This window comes from Falco cherrug, chromosome 3 (assembly GCF_023634085.1).
Source record: "Falco cherrug isolate bFalChe1 chromosome 3, bFalChe1.pri, whole genome shotgun sequence".
Classification (NCBI taxonomy): Eukaryota; Metazoa; Chordata; class Aves; order Falconiformes; family Falconidae; genus Falco; species Falco cherrug.
Window position 1 is genome coordinate 43,857,810 of NC_073699.1, and position 21,295 is coordinate 43,879,104.

The 21,295-nt window shown below is 41.2% G+C and overlaps 1 protein-coding gene across 3 annotated transcripts; it reads right to left on the bottom strand.

Annotated features, from left to right (window-relative positions):
- Positions 1 to 20,279, bottom strand: ADHFE1 (alcohol dehydrogenase iron containing 1). Of its 3 annotated transcripts, none has more exons than XM_055705491.1 (14): positions 20,158 to 20,279; positions 19,345 to 19,382; positions 17,053 to 17,096; positions 16,765 to 16,818; positions 15,431 to 15,585; positions 15,069 to 15,265; positions 14,590 to 14,667; positions 13,354 to 13,459; positions 11,938 to 12,090; positions 10,680 to 10,778; positions 9,758 to 9,836; positions 9,529 to 9,625; positions 6,251 to 6,408; positions 1 to 2,526 (listed from the first exon to the last, which is right to left on the bottom strand). In XM_055705491.1, exons 4-14 carry the CDS (start codon positions 16,816 to 16,818, stop codon positions 2,443 to 2,445), a joined length of 1,260 nt encoding a protein of 419 aa, XP_055561466.1. In that variant the 5' UTR covers positions 17,053 to 17,096; positions 19,345 to 19,382; positions 20,158 to 20,279; the 3' UTR covers positions 1 to 2,442. The 3 variants fall into 3 exon arrangements, with proteins under 3 accessions (XP_055561466.1, XP_055561465.1, XP_055561467.1); XM_055705490.1 differs by lacking the exon at positions 20,158 to 20,279 and adding an exon at positions 19,897 to 20,045; XM_055705492.1 differs by lacking the exons at positions 6,251 to 6,408; positions 20,158 to 20,279 and adding an exon at positions 19,897 to 20,046.
- Positions 20,280 to 21,295: the final 1,016 nt, after the last annotated feature.

A 21,295-nucleotide genomic window follows, 5' to 3' on the forward strand; every position in this document is an offset into this window, starting at 1 on the left:
CATGTTCAGAGATACAGATATATTTGATCAACTAGGTTGTCTCAGTACAGAGGAATTTAGTAAGATAATACATGAAAAACCCCAGTAACTCTTCAGTCGTGAATAAAACTACCATTGCACAGGAGCCAGGGTGTGACTCCCTGTCACACCATCACCATTTGAAAGACAGCACTGTGGGGCGACTTGAGCTCCCTTGATTTTTCCTCAGAAAATTTCCACTAGTAACTAATAATTGGTGGTGGGAGAACACTTGTGTAGCTGACGTCTGTGAGTGAGATTTCATAACCAGTTTAAGCCAGTCAAAGATCCTGATGCTGCCAAAAGGGTGTGGAAAACAGAAACGGCCCTTCTTACAGCACCATCTGCTTATGCTGGGTTAGGTATTATATCAAACCCTTTGTCTCATCTATAAAATACAGATAAACCCTACTGTATCAGAGGGAGGTGTGAGGCTTAATTTAAAATCTAGCAAGCACTCGGGTTACCTGGTATAGGAAGTTAAGTGCAAGGTTCTGTCAGTCGAAAATGCAGGCTCTAATAACTGCCATAAATGGCAAATAAAAGGTATGCTGGAAGGAAATACCCTACCTTTCTAACTAGCTCAACAAAGTGCTCTGCTGCAGTGGTGAAACCCACATGCTGTTGAGTTCCCCAGAAAGCATATTCTCCCCAGACAGCATGGCTGCCATGAATTAGGCTCCTGGAAAAAAGATTCTCTCTTCAGGACTCTGTACTGCAACCACAGTCTGGAAAAAGACAGGAGTGGAAAGATGAAACAGGCCAAAAGATTATACAAAAGGGTTTGACAAAAGTTTTTTTCCGAACATGGCACCTTTGCACAATACAACAAAGTGAATCCCTCACTCCTTGCTATTACATCAGCCTTTGTAACAGAGGTTCTTCTTCAGCAGAGAAAATTTAGAAGGACGTAGAAATCAAAAGTGTATCCTAGCACAGGCTGAGGCATACTGACAGTGCAGTTCCTACGGCCACTAAACGCATTCTGTGGTTAAAAACAAAATCTCCAGTCTTCAACCACTACCCATCCACCTATTTTAAGGGCATTAAACCAGATCCAGTGTCAATATCCAGTACACATCTGTCCTCAGATTCTAGGACAGCACTAGCTTTATTAGACAAACACAAGAACACAAAGGTGTAAGTTTGAGCCTTCTACTTCAGCAGGGTGATTGAAAAATGCTCCCTCCCAAGCAGAAAGAAATAAGCACACCAGAGGTTATGGGGTGGTTCTCACATTTGACTGTGCTGAGGTAGCTGCAGGAATCAGATGCTGAAAGGGTCCAACATGATTTAAATGAGCTGTACACACAACCATGACCACTTTTTAAAAAAAGAAAAATAGTATTAAAATTTTCGTTTCATTTCTCCCTTTCCCACTTCCCTTTGTCAACTGAGTTAACGAGCTGGTTAACTGCTCTGAACATGCACACTCATTCCCACATTTAACCAGAGCTCCCAGTGGGGCACTGTGCAGCCATATGCTACAGCACCACTTTTTAATACTGAACCACAGCACACTGCCACTTCCTTAAGCTGGTGGCTGCATTCTGAGTGACAGCACCTGCAGGAGCTCAGCAGAAGCGATTGCTTCACAGAGAAGCAAGACACAGCTGATGGCAGCTTCCTTCCAGCAGAATGCAGCAGGAAAAGGGAGCCGTTGCCTCTACAGAGACAAAATGACCATGATGCATGATGTCTTGCTGTTACGTGGTTCCATTGAGCATGTGACCATGCTTTACTCTGGTTTTGCTCTTCCTATGAATGCTTCATATAGGTCTTAAAGAGGAAAGATAAGTCTTGGATGATAAATGTCAAAATTTTAACCCAAATCAAACTTTCAGAAAGCCTTTTCCAAACATGTATGAAGTGTGTAGGTTTTTTCTTAACCTAACAACAAAAAAGTACCCCAGTTCAACTGCCTTCTTAGCAAAGCTATATGGTAAAAAGATGATAAAGTGGAACAGAATACATTAAGGTGTCATTGTCTCCAGGGGACTCCCCCTCCCTAATTAAAAATTACCTCAATTATTTTTTAAATAACATAACTTTTTAAAACAAAATCATGGACAATTTAAATAAAAATCATAATTTGAAAAATGGTTTGGAATATCCTTTAAAACATTTTTCCACCTTTGACCACCTCTAAAGCACAAGAAAGCTTTCACTAAAGCAAGAAATCTCCTGAAACTTTTAAGCAATTTAATACTGCTGACTACCAAGCAAGAAAAATCCACAGTCAAGCCTTCATTTCAAAGCACTATTTAGTTGAAGATTAATTACTTGACCTTTTGGCAGTGTACAATGGAACAGAAGTCAAAGGTACCCAAGTTCTTTCATTCTCTAAACAAATTCAGCCCTGTATCTATAAGAAATTACCTTTGTGTCAGAATAGAGCACACTTTTCAGAACAAAATGTTTGAGCTAATAAAGCTTCATGGAAGCCTCAAAGAGGGCAGATAAGTCTTCTTCTGTTTGGGGCCGTGGTGATAGTTTAGTCACTCTCTCCTGCAACATTTAAAAAAAAAAAAAAAAAAAAAAAAAAAAGGATTACAGAAGGTTGTCAATATAATTAATCAAACAGTAGCTGAACTATGTGCCTTTGTACTAACATCCTTCACAAAGAATAACAAGGTTTTGCAAATAAGTAATGGAGTAATTAAGGTTTGAAGCATCATCAACTGTACAGTACTTTCAAGAATACATTAGTTTAAATTGCCTATAATTAAACACAGAGAAGCAAAATTAGAACGTAGTTCAGTTGCAAAGTCAAATACTTCAAACACGGGTCTTGTCAGTCACAGATGTCAGTACACTGGAGGATATTATCCTGGGAATACAGTCCATTTTAAAACCCATTTGCCAGCATTGGAACTAGTTCAGTTTTTAGGGACTGAGATTTTCAAAATCCAACATCTCTCAAAGTCCAGGAACTGCTGTAGATGGAGATAATAAGCAGTGCTTGCAACTCAAACTCCAAAAAAGAAACACAGCAAGGTATGGTAGTGAAACTGCTTACAAACACACTGGAATCGGAATACAACTTAGTTGTGGTTGGTCTTCATTTTGATGGTGATTCAACAGAATTTTTGTGTGCTGAAGTTCCACTGGCTGAAACAAAACTTGGGTATATGCTTCACTGCTCTGTTTGACAAAATAACCACAAAGGCAGGGATGGCAATTCAGAAATGCCCCGTGTTACTGAGGATGAGGAGCTGTATTAGTGTAGGTATTCAGTTACTGCAGAAAAACTCAGCTGAAAGGGCCTAAAGTTAATGTACTCATTCATACTGGTTATGATTAGTACTTTTACACTTTCAACAATCAATGACTTAAACATTTATTGAAAGATTAGAGAAAGTTACAAACACCTGCAAAGACAGAGGTGAGGCCTACAACAGGAACACATATTTAGATGAACGTGGCTACAACCTGTTTCAACATCTCCTTTGTGGAAGAAGCTGTCCCAGTAAAAGCTCTAAATTTCCCCCACCACCTTTTTCCCAGCAGATGTCAGTTGTTAGCGGCCTTGCCTCACACACTGAGTGAGGTGCTGGGGAAGGGGCTCCTCCAGCCCCCTGCCTCTGTGGGAGGCTCAGCTCAGATGCCCTCCTGAGCAGAGCACACACTGCTGCCCAGCACAACACTGCAGTGCAATGCTGCAGCCACTCCACTTCCCTCTCAGCCCAAGGGGCTGCGATTTGTGGATGGGCTGGATGTGGTTACACAGCAAGAGAGGCCACCACACTGTGAACTTAACACGTGAAATATTGGTCTAGCAGGTTGAGGAAGTCAGGGTGAGGAAGTCAGCTGTGAGATAGTCACAGTTCATAATCATGATCAGCATGGGTAGCATGGCTTGTGATGAGTCTGAAAAGTGCTGCTTAGTGTGCATAACTTTACCTACATGAGAAACTTTGCTGGTGCAGCAGTAGCAACCCAATGACACCTCCTTCCCCATCCCTGACCAGCGCTGCTACGCACACAGATCCAGCTAAAGAAAAGGCTAAGATTTTTCTATGCAGTTTTGAAACCAAATGGAAAATTCAAACAGTACTACAGCAAAAATATGTTGTTTTTTTCAGATTCACAAAATGCAAACATAACAACTCAGTGCTCAAGTACTCAACAAATTCATCAGGCTTATATCAGGCCGCTCTGGACCAAATTAGACTTTTGCAGCCCTGTGCACAGAAGTAGACAGAGTCACCTGTAAAGTCACACAGACTGACAGATGATCACCCTGACAGACTGTAGCATTTCCCAGCTGTATTGACAGAAGGCTGCACCTGGATGCTCCTCCTGTATGCCTTGACAGAGGCACCAGCACTCCCTCTGCACAAGCCTGCTGATATTTGCTGGTGCCCAGACAGCAAAGCCCTGGCTCCCTCAGTCTGACTCAGTGCATTCTCGTCTTCTGCCAAAAATGAGCAGCAATGGGCTCATCAGTGGTTCAGCCTCATTGTAGCCATCTCTGGGATGTCTGCAGGGGGTGGCTGGGCTAGAGAACAGCCCTTCCGCTATCTCTTATTTTCAGTCCTCCCTATCTCCCCTCAAACATCATCACAGGCCCAGCCACCTTAGACCCTGGAACAGCATTTTCTTTGCTAGACTCACTACTGTCTGTAAATAGGATCAATTTCAGTACACTCATTTAGAAAGGCGAATAAAATTCTGTTTTAAATTCAAGCATAGATGTTTGTCCTAATGGAGTTCCTACCCCACATCCTGTCAGTTAGAGTAGATTAGTTTTGTTTTCCTGCAGCCTGGACTTCACAGTGTGGATACACTCTACATGCTTATTAGTGCTATCACCACTGCACCACACTGCGTTGCCAACATGAATGGGTCAGTGCTGTATTCCAAAGAAAGCCTACTGCAAGACGAAAAGAAAAAATATACCAAAGATTAAACTGTATGGACTACCTCTGTGGCTAATAATGGACTATTAAGGAAGACTAATACATTTTCATCATGTTACATCTCACATACAAAAATAAGGTTTGAGAAAATATTAGGTCACCTCATTTTACACAATGCAATTAATCATCAATGCTATGAGACAACACTAAACAAATTAAAAGTCAATTTGAGCTAAACTAAAAAACAAAACCCCGCCTCGGTATCTTTGGGTGAAGAACCTTCCCCATCCGGCAACTATGCAAAACATGCCTTCAATGATATGTTGTGTTTGTGATGGCCCAAACCCAATTGTTTTAAAGGAACATATTTACTAACACAACCCTCCAAAGTGCCCTGTTACAATTTACATCCATAACCTATTTGATGGGCACTCAGAGATCTTTGTTTTATTTCTGGCTTCGCCACTGCTCTGTTGTGAGTGATCCTAAAGTTGTGCCTTTGTGTCATCTTCTCAGGTATAAAACAGCAATATTAATATTTACTTTCTGTTGTAAGTTGCTCTGAGATTTATGAATGAGGAAAGCTAGACATGGTAAGAGGTACTGTTGTAAAAAGCAAATAACCTTTCAGCCTACAAAATTTTCATTTTCTCCGTAGTATATTTCCCTTGCTACTCAGTGGAAATAAATACTAAGGAGTCAGAGCAGTCCACAGCATATGAATCAAACTGTCTTTTTAGAAGGAAGACACTGGATTTTGCTTTTAGAGTGGTGTGTTGCTTTTTGCAGTGTCTTTGTGAGCACTGAAACAATAAAGAGTATTATAAGTTTAATCTGTATCATCCCAGGGGACCTTATTTCAAATTCTGATGGGAGTCAATGGAACAAAAAAGCCATCTGGGAAGAAAAGTGCAGCTTCTCAATATGGAAAAGTTTAATGCAAAGTGAGCTCAATCATTCCTACCAGATAGCACTTGGCACTACGGCTTCACCTATAATCCATTCTGCATATAGAATTAACAGAGACAGTTATGAAAAAGCAGTCAGTGTCTTCAACAAAGATCAAAGGCCTGTGAGAAACATCCTCTTTTTTAAAAATGTGACATTTAAAAAACCCAAACCCAAACACCTAGCCATTCTTTTTGAATCCATGTGAAGAACAGACTGCAGCATACACTCCATCTCACTGAAAAGAAAAACCTAAACCGTGCAGAGAAACAAAATACAGTTGAATAGCCATAATTTTATCCATTTTAATTGTTTTCATGTAGGGCTAGAAAAAATACTTGCTTGAAAAGAAACACTTCTCTTTTTTCAAAAATCTGTTCTATTTTATTTGACAAAAACCCCTGGTTTGCTTTCTATCTTACCTGAGGCAGAGTGCCTTTGACTAATGCAGGGATGTCTGCTTTAGAATAACCAATTGCAGCTAAGCCATCATCAACATTCAGATCAAATAGGAATTTCCGGAGTGTGTCTGCCAAAATAAACCCCGCATCTTTGATTCTGGCAGTGCGGATGTCAGCTCCTAAAATAAGACATAATGCCTTGACTGTAGGGTGGAGAGAGCAGAGGAAGCCTGTTCTGGACTTAATTTAATCATAATATCAGCTGAATACATAACCATACATAACAGTCACTGCCCTAAAAGCAACATGAAGTAAAAAGAGGAATCAGTCTTCATTTTACAGTTGGAATAGTCTGTAAAAGGTGAAGTAAAACAAGATCAGGAGAAGCAGGTAACTGCTGCCAGAAAGACTAACTGCCACATGAAATTAACTTCCTTTCCCCCTGTGCTTACAGGGAGAAGCACTTTTCAGTCTGACTAACTGCTGGGAGGAAAGAACCTAATGCGTGAACACCAATGGTATTTATTTTTATGGACAGTGAGCCAAATGCTAACTTTATTTTAAGGCCTTGAGTTTGCTGACATCTAGAGGACATGGAAACCACTGACTATTCTGTTCAATTACACATTGAAAGAGACTACTAGAGCACACAGGCTGAGAACGACAGGAGATGGCAGGGCAGTGTTCAAGGGGATAAATAAATCCTAAACTTAATTCTATTTGAATATGTTCTGACTTGTGGAGGAACTGGTATCTTTGAAACATCTACTGAACAGTAATGAAAGCATCATTATAAAATGAAAGATTACCAATATTTCCCCTGCTTCAGTGAATGGTCAGGACTTACTTAGAAGTAACAATAAAAACATGTCCAGATAGAAGACACAGGTTCCTCCTTATCATCTCTTTTCAAAGTAAGCTGTTTTCCATGTAACTTCAATGATGTTACACCAGAACTATGCTAGGTCCAAGTGCCATACTGAGAAATGAGTAAGAGCACAACATAGCTACAGGAAAAATATTTTCTGTGATCCTCATGCAGTTCAGTGTAACATTCAGAGAGGCTTAAGTGAACAGGAGACAGAGAAAATAATTTGAGGAGTTCAGATACTTGGGTAGTAAGACTGGCAGTCCTGTTAGTAGATAATGTCTGGGAGAAATTGATAAATAAGGTATGACAAAGTCTTGTACAAAGTCTTACGCTACTGGGACTATGCCACGCAGTCTGAGTTTATCCCAAGTTTTGCTGCAGAGGTGTAACATAAATCCAGTATCTTCAGATAGTAAAGTAGAAGGGAAAGGGAGGAGGGGAAAAAAAGGACAGTGAAATGCTAAGGACAGTTTTAAAATATTGCTGTAGTTCCAGTACTTTCTTCTGGCTCAACCTAGTATACATCAGTCCATCAGTCTTTTATTGTACTTAGAAAATTTCTGCCTACATGCATACCTATTTCAACTGTTTAAGAATCTACCCAGGGAGGTATTAAGATTTTTCTGGCTGTACCCAAATTCACGGCTGTACATACACACAACAGAACTATTTAGTAATCTGCTTCACGTCACAGAATACCTTCTTAGTCATTGCATTTGGCAACATGACAGATTTGAATTAGCTACTGTAGTCAGTTGGATTCTGGATTGGAATCAGAAGTAAACACCCCAGATGGGAATTAAAAAATTCAATTCCATGTGACATGTTTTCAGCAGAGTCCCTTTACAACAAGGCAGACAATAATGTAGCTAAAATTTCTACTGAGAAAATTACCTGAACTTTTAAAGACAGAGTGTATGGCAGCAGTTCATACCACAAAACCTAAAGGAACTGCTTTTCAACCACTTGTTTTAAAATCAAGGAGCCAGAGTTCAAATTCTGATATGCTGTGTTGGCCATTTATCCAGAAACATTTTTTTAAGTCTACTTTGAGTTGCAGGTTATTGCTGTAGGAACACAGACATTTTATTGCTTAGTATATGATTCTAACTAGGTTTGTGTTCTGCTTCTGACCACAGGCAGGACTGCATACTTCAGAGGAAGGCTGAACAACCTCATAGCCAACATTTATAAAATAAACGGAATTTTCCCCCAGTGTAGTTCTGACCATGTTATTTTACATTGTCTTTAAAACATTGTGATATTTTAATTGTTTATATAACAGTCCCATGCCTTCTTGAAACCCACAATGCTTTCAATTACTTACACAAGGAAGACACACATGTGACTGGATTGCTTTGACTTGGATACAGAAGGCTGACCATACAAGGGACTGAACACAGATCTTCCAAATACCAAGGGAGTTGCCCTAACCACTTTCTGTCTACTCTCTACACTGCTGTGCATGTGACTGTGATTGCTCATTAGCGAGCATGGGTATTAGCAGCAGTTTAGCTACAACAGTCTAGAGCAGAGAAAAAACCTGCCCTTAGATATAAATAAATTAGACCACTGCAGAGCCATGCTGTCACAGCTAGATTGCTAACAGCTCCAAGTTTACATGACTGAAAGCTAGTTTATTACACAGTCATGCTGGGGGTGCAGTGAAGAGGTAACCTTTCTCTAGGATACCTTCCAGTGATGGGTTGCACAGATAAAGCACTGTATGAAAAGGTAACCTTTAAATGAGCTGTCAGCTTGAGCATTTACTTCCATTCTACTAAGCAGCAAAAAAGGCCACTTTGTTCCTTAACCCACTTCCCAGCCATCACAGATGTATCCACAGAATAGCTGCTCCGTGCTTTCCCTTGACATCAGCCACTGAGAAATTCCAACATCTACAAACAAGCTTAGGCCTACATTAGAAAGACCAAAACCCACAGCTGTGTGTCACAGAAAAAGAGCAGGAGTGATTCAGAACATCACTCTATCCTAATTCATTGCCACAGCAGGGAATTTGTTAGGCAAAATGCTTCCTTTTAGCTAGCAGACGCACCTGAGTACTTGTTTGTTTTATGGTATCTAAAATAACTACTTTCCATACAGCACCAAGAGAGATGCCAATCACAGCTACTTTCTCCTGATTCATAACAGACCTACAGCTAATTTCAGCTGTCCAGTTTTCTAGCCAAGAATGCGGCTTCTCCAGCTTGCTTCTCTAACCATGTCATCCAATATCAAAATTTAGCATTATTCTACCTAAGTTTGCATTATGTGTAACTCAGACTCCAGAATCTTGTTCTTTTAAACTTAAAACCCTTGCAACAACCAACTACGATTGCTTGTGCACACTTCTTTTTTTCCTCCCAAAGACAATTTGGAAAGAATTCCATTTGTATGAGTAAGTTGTATCCATAGAGATTTCTACCTAGTATCTCTGCAGCTTCCAAGTGCCGCTCAGGATGTATCTGTGCCGTGAAAGCAAACACTGCTGGGGATGTCAGCACCACAGAAAGGCCATGTGGCTGGGGAAAAAAAGAAGAAAAAAAGAATAAAATCACATCAACAGGACAGGTACTTCAACTTCAATACTCATTAATGTGAAATAACAGAGAACTGAAATGCATAATACAAAACAAAGATAAACCAAATTTTACCACTAAGGAGTGATCCACATTATAATCCTTTGGTTTATAGGTTTTCACCAAACCAGAAATAGGGTAAGACATTCCATGGCTGGAACAGAACGTAGAGAGAAAGTGGTTAGGGCAGCAATCCCGGTATTTGGAAAATTTGTGTTCAGTCCCTTGTGTGGTCAGTCTTCTGTATGCTTACTGTATACTGTACTCTTAGATACAGATACTCAGAAGGTATTTAGGTACAGGTATGATACGGACATTAGGTACAGACAGTCCTCATCCCTCTGCACCTAATCTGCATCCCAACCTGATCACACATCTTGAGAAAAATAAACATTAATTTTAATGTATAATTAAAGAGTGGATTTTCTCAAACAAAGGAAAAGGAATGTCTCTGAAAAGAATGGCTGCTAAGAACTTCTCCACGTAATTCAGGCTTAGGCTTTGCTTCTCTGAGATTTTCACCCACATGAAACCATATTACCTTGCAATATTAATCACAGCTTATTTCAGCCTGCTGAACGCCTACCCCACAGACAAACTTACAGATCACTGCATCACTTCAGGAATGGCAGAAGATTACCTTACTGCTGTCTCACTGCACAACAGCTGGCAAGAAATCCAACGTTTTAAATGCCATTGTTATTGGGGTATTTTTTTCCTGACTGATTTTTACTATCAAGGAAGGTAAAGACAACCATGTTTTGTAATTTTTACATGTTTGGATTTGAGTATCACAAGTCACAACACACAATCCTCATACACATAAATGCCAAGAGTCCATCAATTTCTCACAACATATGGCTCCCCCTGCATCACAGGCCAGGCTACGATGTCTTACTATATATGCAGCAACAAAGGCAGAGACATCTTTGACAATCTGAAACAAACAGTATCTAGAAGCTGACCTCAGATTGAGTTAATAAGTTTCTGTACTCACCAGAGATGAACACCAGCATTGCCAAAGCCAATACCAGCAAAAGCACTTGCTAGGTGCATCTTGGCTCTTGCTTCATGGTCTTCGGGATTTCTGATGGCTCTGTGCACCACGGAGAAAATGGTACCAGTGAATTCACAAACATTGGTAATTCAGGATAGAGAAGGGAGAGAGGGCTTCTTTATGGACAAATATAACCAAAACCTCTATGATAAGCTGAGATAAAAATGCTGGGAATAGGATCAAGTCACACTTCAATCAGAGAACAATCCTGCTTCTGGATCGGTAAGTAGATCAAACTGGTCCAGTGAAGGGCAAGTTTCCTTTCAATTTTCAAAAAACTGAGTACAAAGAGTGAATTTAGCTGTATTCACCTCAGTGGTGGTTTGAACAATTCTGCTTAGGAACTTTGGCAATCCTATGTATGGCTCCAAGATCACTCAAGCTTTCTCACCATCTTGTTAGGTGGTGGTCTGGACCCCACCACCTGTGCAGGAAGAGAACAGGGTTCCTTGCCTTTCTATGCATCAGACTGCTTGTGTAGTATTGACAACACAGAGAACAAGTCCCATGAATAGATTCCACAGGAACAATAAACAACTACTTTGACTAGCTAGGTACTATAACGATTTTTTTTACAAAAAAACCCCACACTGATTTTTACTAGAAGTGAACATGGTATACAACAGCTATACACAGGCTACAACTTTATTGGCAGGGATCAAAACTAACTCCTAGTTAAGTCAAAACTTAATCTAAATCGAAGGTCTTCTAAATATGAACTAGTTTTCAGTAAATGCATACTTTTGCACATTCGTAAGTGCATGTGGTTACCCTCTTGATGGATGTGTAAGGATCTTAACTTACACTGAAGGTCACAGAAATTATACCCACAGTATTTTGTCAATTTTGTTACATATTCCCCTTATACTGTGTCATAGAAAGGGGGTTCTTGAAAAAAATATGTGAATGCTACTCCCATATTAACTGAGCAGCTTGAAGTACCTTTAACTGAAGACTTATATAATATTCACAGAAGTATTAAAAACCTACCTCCTCAAGACAACCTAGTAACCCTAGTTTTACTTTCAGTTTTATTTGAAAAAATTTTGCTTTAATTATATAAATCCTAAAGAAGGGTCGAAAATGAAGGTTTAATGTAGTCACTTGCTTAGCTTAAAATTCAAGTTCTTCTAAGCATCCCTTTTTGGGCACTGAAGACTGAACATACTGCAAGGCAGGTGGCTGTTAAAGGTATTACCTTTTCAAATATTTAGCCACAATGCGCAGAGCATGAAGAGCCCAGACATCACTGATGGGGTTGCTGCCTTGGTAAGCTGGTCGGTTGATTGGATTTGAAGGGCAGGGACTGCGCATGTTGTAAGGAAGAGCTGTGTATGATTCCAGAGCATGGCTAAAAGAAAGATTAAAATCCAAATAATTTAAGTGGGAGAGCTCCATTTTACTGCCCTGCTGTCCTCTGAATGCAGGTTCTTTTTATGTACTTCTGGTGTTTTAACAATTGCTGCAAATAGAAATACAATCTTGTAGACAACTGGCAGAATGCTGGATGGGCACCTCCAGAGCACTTCATTCCTGAACAAACATACAGAAGGCAATCCAAATAGTCACAATCTATCAGCTCACACCACACTTAAAGTTACGTTGGATGAACTGGCATCTCGGTGTGCAATGCTTTTGACAGAAGAGCACTGTACATCTGCAATGAGTCCATTTCCTTTCTGTAGTACAGGAACCGTAAGTAGCTTCAGCACTGGAAACATTGTAAGCTACCTTTCTTCTAGAGGTATTGACCTTTAAAAATCAGGAGTATGATATTTAAGCTAAGTGGAACTGCCAACAGTCTCACCTCCCAGATACTTGTGAATCTGACCACATAAAGAAGGGGCACTGCCTACATTGCTACATTCAGAGTACAAACTACAGACAAACCATTTTCACTTATAGACAAATGCCTCTATTCCATTACAGACACCGCAGTTCAGGATACTTCACCAAGCTTGAGAAATCACACAGTTTCATTATACATCTATTACTTTAATATACACAGCACCTAGAAGCAAAATAAGCTTTGGCTGTCGGAATAGAAACTTCCATGCATTTTGTGCAGTTAAAAGCTGTAGGTTTAAGATGAGAAAATTCTGGGCCAAGTGGAAAACAAATTATGAGAGAGGTTCCAAAGATGGTCATAACTGGGCTAAGACCTGCCAGCACCCCATAAGCCTTCACAAATTCTTGTTGACACATCATTGCTTTTATTAGAAAATCCTTGTTCTCTGAAACAGAAATCTATTCTCTGCCATGTCTGTGAGACATGCTAATGCTGTCACAATTGTCATTAATCATCTACATGACCTCTTAAAAAAGGACATCTGGACTCTCTTCCCTGACAACCAACCTGGAAGCAAACTGTTTCTCCAGTGCTCTGCAAAAACTTTAAAATTTCTGCAAATGAGCGATTTGTTTCCATATATTCTGAGGGGTGGTAGTGCAATTAAGTAAAAGGAAAGTGTAACAGAAACCACCTTAACAAGACCAGGAAAGGCAGAAAAAACATTATCCTTTTCTGCTCCTAAAATATATTTTTTCTACAATCAACACAGTAAAAAATACAAAATTTAATAAATTCAAGTAGCAGCCCACACAGAAAACTCACCAAAGGACATCAAAGCCACTGTTGGCAACTATTCGCTCAGGCATAGACAGTGTGTGTAAAGGATCAATGATGCCCAGTGTTGGCTTAATGGCTCTTGAAGCAATACCTGCAATATGTGAGGAAAACGAGTTAAAGAGTTTTTGCAACAAAATAGGACAAGTGTAATGTTCAAAACATAACAATAATGAGGGGAAATGATTTGAAACTATGAAGATAAAAGCAAAGAGAGAGAAGGGAGAGTAAGAAGTATCTGTGAACGTAAGTCTTACTGATGATAAAGTCTGAGAGTTGTATGATTTGAGACTTTTGCCTGAAGTGAATTATACCAGACAATGTTCTCTCTTCATTTGTAACCCTCCCTGAGCAGCCTATACTTGCAAACTGTCTGTGCTGAATGGCATCTGCAACAGTATTATTAGATTTGTATCATCTGTGAACAATCAGAGGGCAAGACTGGTTTGTGTCTACAATCAATTGCTATTGCTAATTGCTGTCTTCAGCATCTGTAATAACTGTGCCTTTGTATTTTGGTTAAGGGAGCACAGACATAGCTTTGAGAGAGACAGGCACAGACTGACTGACTACGTACAGACTAGAAAACTCTGAGCTATGGTCAGAACTCCTTAGCATGCCCATTTGTGTCCCAAGTACTGTAGACTGTTTGGCATATAAAATCCACATGTTTAGAAGTAAAACCACAGAACAACTATGAAGCTCAAGATGACATTTTAGCCTTAATCTTTATTTGCCTGGGATGAAAAGGCCAAAGGAAGACCGTGCCCCTCACTTGCACAGTGTCTTAGGCCTGAGGTTTCAAAAGTCAGGAAAAGGAACATTTGGTTGCAATTACACAGCAAAGAAACAGAAGTCTTAAAAGCAGAAAGAAAAATACAGAGGAAATAAGGAACAGTTGGTTGACCCTGAATGTAAGTAGAAATTTCCTTTGCAATTAACATTTTCTGCCATTTAAGGACTTGAAAGTTTTTAGTTTCCTGTTTTGACTTCAAACTATAATCCAGTGTATTACATAGGCATTTCATTATGTTAATATGCTATAAATTTAATTCAAGGAGGAAACCTTTAAGCTCTTCAAATTTGCCCACAGCAGTTGAATCAAACAAAATGACACCTGAAATGATACGCAGTATCCCCTTCTTTCAAGGCAGGGAAATAACAGAGACATTGGAAAAGCAAGTCTTGAATAACAGACATAAAAAACACCACACCAAACCTCACCGGTTTTTACTTTTAGTTCTTTGAAGTCAAAAATGGCAACACCAGTGGTTTCGCTTCCAGTTCCAGCTGTTGTAGGAACTTAAAAGGAAGAATGGGAATAACAAAAAATTGTAAGTAATACATAATATTGCAAAAGGAATAAACAAAACCACAAAAGTAACACCACCAAAACTTCAGGACCCAGGAAATCTTGAAGGTATCCCTGATTTGAAGCCAACAGGTCAAACAGAAACAGCTACTTTGATCTCTTTTCTCAGTAAAAAGGAGTCAAACCCAGCTAAACAAGAAACTAATGACAAAACCTGTGATTTTACTACTGAAGTAAACAGCAAAATTGCTGCTGAATACAACCAGAAAGGTAAGCCCAAAGGAAGTTGAAACAGTCGTGGTAAATTGATTTCAGTAGAAGTATCATACAGAGCGTAGAATGACTCCCCTTCTAGCCCTCGCTCTCCACACACACACACTTCCTGCTTTACCTGCAATAAGTGGCTTGAGGGGCACAGTGACAGGCTTCCCTTTCCCAATAGGAGCATTGACATAATCCAAGAAGTCTGATGTAGGGCTGGATGCATACAGGTTAGCAGCTTTACAGGTGTCCATTACAGACCCACCTCCAACAGCAACATAGGCATCAAACTCCCCCTTTTTAGCAAATTGAATGGCATCCAGGAAACTTGGAAAATAAGAACAGGTTCCCAATTAGTATGGAGAAAAACAGCACACAGACAAATTAACTATTAAGATGATTGCACAGGTCACAAGGAGGTGTTTAACAGCCATACAGCATGCTGTAAACGCCTAGGCACTACTTGGAGAAGCACACTGTCAGAAGAAGTACCTTTGGTCTGTTGGCTCCACCCGGACATTATCATACATCTGAAAGTTTATACCATATTTTGCCAAGGAATTCAATACTGCGTTTACAGGAGGGAGTTGGGAGAGGTTTTTATCTGTCATCAAACAAACTTTTCTAGCACCAAGATTCTGCAGGTCCTAAAATAACAATGAAATTTAAAAAAAACCAACTGGTATGAAATCATACACTCAACTATTTAAATATTAATCTAAATCAACGGAACCATTTAATAATAATAAAAAAACCAACCTAAAAATAGATGGCTATTGTAAAATTTTTGAAACAGTATCAGCTACAGAAAAAGAGGCTTAACCACATACATATAGGATGCTGAAAACAGCATAAAGTATAAAGCTGCCAAACTTACATAGCTGAAGTCTTATGGTAGAAGAAAACTAATGATAAAGATGTTGAACAAATGAAAACCATGTGGAACCACTTAAGATTACAGCAAAATGTAAAGTATTTTTTTTGAAATATTTTTTCCTACACAATTCCTGTGACACAAAAAGGCTTTTCCACAAATTAGGTCTCCCCTGCCTGCCTACCAAAGCATGTATTAAAATCCTGAAAAATTAATATTGAATATTTATTTATTGATGAAAAATCAAAATAAGGTGGCAAAAAAGAAAAATAATACTACATTCTAACCTTTGCTAAATTGTCACAATAGCTATACATACTTGCAATTCAATAACCCTAATGCTGTTTGAAGACAGATGTTCTGCCTAACTTAATTTACTATCAGACTACTAATTTACTTTATAAATTTGCAAATAAAAGAGAGAACTGTTAATGCCATAAAAGCCAAGACAGGTAAAAAATTATAAATGAAAAAAACAATGATAAAGGCAAACTGGAACAATGTACTCAGACTGCTGAAACAAAAATTCTATACTTTTAACAGTGCAAAATGTATATTCACCTAATATAATAGAAAGTCTGATTCATTTTATTGAGCTTTTTAAGAGAAAAAAGTGATCTTGAGATTCAAAATTTTTCCAATTAAATTCCTTGTCAGAGAAAAATACTGTTGCGAAATCCTGGCAATTCATCAATGATCAATTTAACTATCCACTAAGCTGCACTTGATGCAGTCACTTATACCACAGCAACACTGACATAACATGATTCTATTCTTTACCCAACAGTGTTTTCCAGTCACTTTACACTGGCATATATGACTACACACTACAAAGCTGTGGAGATTCAGACACACCATATGTAAGCTTTCCCTTATAAAATGGATCAATAGCAGCAGCAGCCCTTTGGAAAATAACTTTTCACCAGTGAGAGGCTTAACTATGGAAGCTTACCATGCCAATCTCTTTAGTAACTCCTTGTCCATATCGGATGTTCGAAATGGCCATCTACAAAAAGAAAACCAACAAAAACCAAACAAAAAACCCAACAAAAGCCCCAAACAAACAACCACCACCACCACCTAAAGTATTTTCTCAGGAAAAATGGAGAAATGGCATCTAGTCTCAAGCTGTCAAAGTGAAATATAAATATTTACTAATGTAAATATTTGTTAATTGCCATATTTGGAAGTACACAAAACTACTACTTTTAAATCAAATATATTTTATTATTAAATCTACCTCAAATGCATAGTCTGTATCTCCCAGGATAGGCCGTTCAGGGACTGGAATGGAAATGAAACAGTAAAATTAGGAAATAAAAAGCGACTTCAATCTGTACCTCAATACTAGAGCTGACAGATTCCTTTTCTTTTAAAATCACCAATACATTTGCACAGGTCATCTTGGCTTGGCTGGGTAACAGTTGCCCATTTCATCGCTTGTTGTTTGTGAGATTAAAGATCCAAGTACTCCATTTGCAATTCAGCAAAACAAGTATGAATCCTTTGTTCAAGAATTCTTTCCTATAAAAACCGAGTAAGTTAGCAGAAAGTTTGCATGAAGCTTGTTTGCAGTCTGCAATGAACAGAACACATACTAAGTACAACTGAGTATCTGCTGAGCATATGGGCTGCTACATACAGGTTGAGAGGTGTTACAAATGTGTAGGGGCTACACCACAACCTTCAGAACAACTTTTAAGATGAATCCATGAGACAGCCTCCAGACACCCAGACAGAAAACTACTTTTGTATGTGAGAGTAATACTAACAGGTGTTTACACTTCTTTTTACTTCTGCCTAGTGCTGAACTTGCAGGAAAAACTGAATTGCTTGCTTGAAAACTAAGAAACTAATATGCATTGCTAATAATAAAGTGTTTGAGTAAGAATCAATGAGTCATTATCAACTTTATAAATACCTTCTCTCTTCTACTAAATAAGGATAGTGTTTCAGTCATATCCTCTCTGCCATGTCATTCTTACGTGAATTACGACAAAACTCTCAATTTCATGCATATCCTGATTTTGCCACAAAGTGAAACAAACTGCATCAACCAAACAGTTCATTCTTCTTCAAGAAAAGATCAGATGAAGCATTCTACTCTTCCTGCTGAAGTCATGCCTTCTGTCTGCTATATTAATTGAAAATATGTGATTTGGATTCAGATCCAATGAATGAAGCCATGATAATGAGTCTTACAGAGCTCTAGGGTGCACTGAAGCACTGACCCACAACATTAACAGATAGATGTATTAAAATCCTTTATGCACTTTCCATTCAAGCCCAGGCCAGCTGCTATCAGCTCTTTCATTGCCATCTCTTGCTAGGCTGTACGTGTTTGACCTCTCCTGGTGTTGGAGTCTGCTGTATTCTCAGTCAGCAATCTGACAGGCTAAGGACATGCCCCAGCAATTTACCCTCTTGCTTTCTGATAGTATAATAGATGCCCTGCTATTATATTCTTGAGCCAACTAACTTTCAGAAAGAATTTTACTGAGTTCAGAAACTACATTATTTCCATGAACGCTGCCAAGAAACACAACGAACATTTTTTTTCTGCTACAGTCACTGTTAAATCAATTCCCACTATTTAGAGACTTAACTGAACTGATACCATCTTGCTACATCATTGACTCAATTGCTGCCTAAAACTTGAGAGGGTTTTAACTAAGACTTCTATTTAGAAAGGGCTTAGATTGAATTGACTGAGTAGGTCATCAAGCAGACAAGTAGAATGAGATTCTATTTCTCTGCTGTGCTATTGTCTTGCTCTATGTGTTGGACAAAACAAATATCTGAATGTATGTATAGCTTTTCTGTATGTAAAATGGTAATGGTAATTCTTTAAAAACTGTCTTAAGCAAAGCACGTGAAACCAAGCAACTCAGAATTATATATTGCTGAAATCATGGCCCCAAATACTAATTTTTATTGGATCTGGAAACCGACCAGCACACAGCTATTCCCAATAGCCTCCCTACAGTCAATGCAAACAAATTCCTCCCGGGTGACTTGTTCACTCAGCACAGCTCTCCTGCTCTTACTCTACAACCCTGGCCTAAGTGAACTGCATTCTCAGGACTGACAGTGTAAAAAGCCTATGGGAGATTATATTGCCCAAGCCAAAGCAGACCTCTGTGAATAGCTCCTTTTTATCCATATAGCTTCCGGTTTCTCTTCTAACATAACAGATACATATTTTTCTCCTCAAAAGCAGATCTAAAGTTGAGATGGCTCGGCGATGACCACAGTAGCAGCAGACACAGCAAATTTCTGATCAACTTGCCTCACCGTAAGGGGAGGGAGGGACAGGATACGTTAGTGTTGGCTTACGTGGAAACAGTGAAGCTCTCCAACAACAGCCACGATCATTGTACAGTTGCGAAGTGTCAGAGCTCGCCTTCTCTGTTATGCTGTTCTCTTTCTTACCCGTTACCTGCACCCTCTGCCCACGTTACACCAGTAAGTACAGCTCTACTGGGCTACGGTCTCCTACAGAACTATTGTGGTGACACAAATTAAGTCTTACCTTGGGAGTAAGTGTGGCAATGGCTCGGGCACCGACATCTAGTTAAAAGGTACGGGGGAAAAAAGAAAGCAAAAAAAAAAAAAAAAAAAGCATGGTTAAAGGGGAAAACTAAACCAGAAAAATGCCATCTGTCCTTGGCTGTAGGTCTCCCCTGTGCACCCGTTGATCGTGCCCTACCCCAGAGAGGCCTGGCCGCGGAACCCGCCCGCTCCCCTGGACCCGGGGGAAAGGCCGGCAGCGGGGGCCCCACCGACGGCAGAACTCGGGTAGGTCCCGGCAGCTGGCCCGCGGGGTGCCCGTGTGTAAGCCTGGCGGCCACCGCTGAGCAGGGGGCACCGGTAGACCCCCAGCGAGGACGCGATCGCTGCTTTTCACTTGTAAAACGCGGCAGCCGCCCGGCCCCGGCCCCCGCCTCGGCACCTGCCGATAAAGGGAAGATAAACGGCGGCCCCACGGGCGGCCCCGCCGGGCTCCGGGCCTGCCGCAGGGGGGAAGCCGCCTGCCGTTCCCGCGCCGAGGCCTCCTCAGCCGCCCCCGCCCGCCCGCACTCACGCGGCCCGCTGCAGCTGCCGCAGGAGCGCTGCCGCCCGCTCGCGCCCCGCCGCCATCGCCGCGGCTCCGGGGGCCGGCCGGGCCGGGCGCCGCGCCTCCTCCTGCGGCGGGCGGCGGGGCAGCGCGGGGTCCCGGCCCCCGCCTGGCACGCAGCTGACCAAACCCAAGGACTTCACACGGCTGAAAGACGAACTGCCCTCGTTCAGCTCCCGCAACCAAGACCCTGGCCATAAATGGTCGGTACCAAACGGCAAAACTCACCCCACGCCTGTTGGGAGGAAAGCAACAGCTTAAAAATGGCAATTCTGCCAAGCGCCGAGCCAGGAGAAGCATTAATGGCCTGCAGGGCCCCTGCCTGAGGCTGTGAAACCTTTTATCTGCTTGGGAGGGCCTAAAGCAGCAGCACCCCTGACGTGCCCGCAGCTTGGCTGGGGTTCTTAGAATCACGGAATCGTTTGGGTTGGAAAAGACATTTAAGATCATCAAGCCCAACTATTTAACCTAGCACTGCCAAGTCCACCACTGAACCATGTCCCTAAGCACTGTGTCTGTGCATCTTTTAAATACCTCCAGGCATGGTGACCCAGTGACTTCCCTGGGCAGCCTGTTCCAGTGCTTAATAACCCTTCTGGTGAAGAAATGTTTCATGTCCAGTCTAAACTTCCCCTGGCACAACTTGAGGCCACTTCCTCTTGTCCTGTTGCTTGTTACTTGGGAGAACGACACCTGGCTCCACCCCACTACAGCCTCCTTTCAGGTAGCTGTAGAGAGCAGTAAGGTCTTCTCCCCTCAGCCTCCTTTTCTCCAGGCAAAATGCCAGTTCCCCCAGCTGCTCCTCATAAGCCTTGTGCTCCAGCCCCTCCACCAGCTTCGCTGCCCGTCTCTGGACACGCTCCAGCCCCTCAATGTCCCTCCTGCAGTGAGGGGCCCAAACCTGAACACGGCATTCGAGGGGCGGCCTCACCAGTGCCCAGTGCAGGGGGATGGTCACTGCCCTGGTCCTGCTGGCCACACGGTTTCTGACACAAGCCAGGGGGCTGTTGGCCTTCCTGGCCACCTGGGCACACTGCTGGCTCACGTTCAGCCAGCTGTCGACCAGCACCCCCAGGTCCTTTTCCTCTGGGCAGCTTCCCAGCCGCTCTGCCCCAGCCTGTAGCGCTGCGTGGGGTTGGTGTGACCCAAGTGCAGGAACTGGCACTTCTTGTTGAACCTCACACACTCGGCCTCGGCCCACCGGTCCAGCCTGTCCAGATCCTCTGCAGAGCCTCCTGCCCTCAAGCAGATCAACACTCCCACCCAGCTTGGTGTTGTCTGCAAACTGACTGAGGGTGCACACCTCACCCAGATCGTTGATAAAAATATTAAACAGGACTGGCCCCAGCACTGAGCCCTGGGGAAC

Coding starts and splice junctions, on each gene's coding strand:
- ADHFE1 (XM_055705490.1), bottom strand. CDS start 19,952: ATGGCGGCGGGGCGCGAGCGGGCGGCAGCGCTCCTGCGGCAGCTGCAG. Junction 12,091..13,353: donor AGTGGCTTTGATGTCCTTTG/GTGAGTTTTCTG, acceptor TCTTTCTTTTAG/CCATGCTCTGGAATCATACA. Junction 2,527..6,250: donor TCAAAGGCACTCTGCCTCAG/GTAAGATAGAAA, acceptor TAAATGTTGCAG/GAGAGAGTGACTAAACTATC.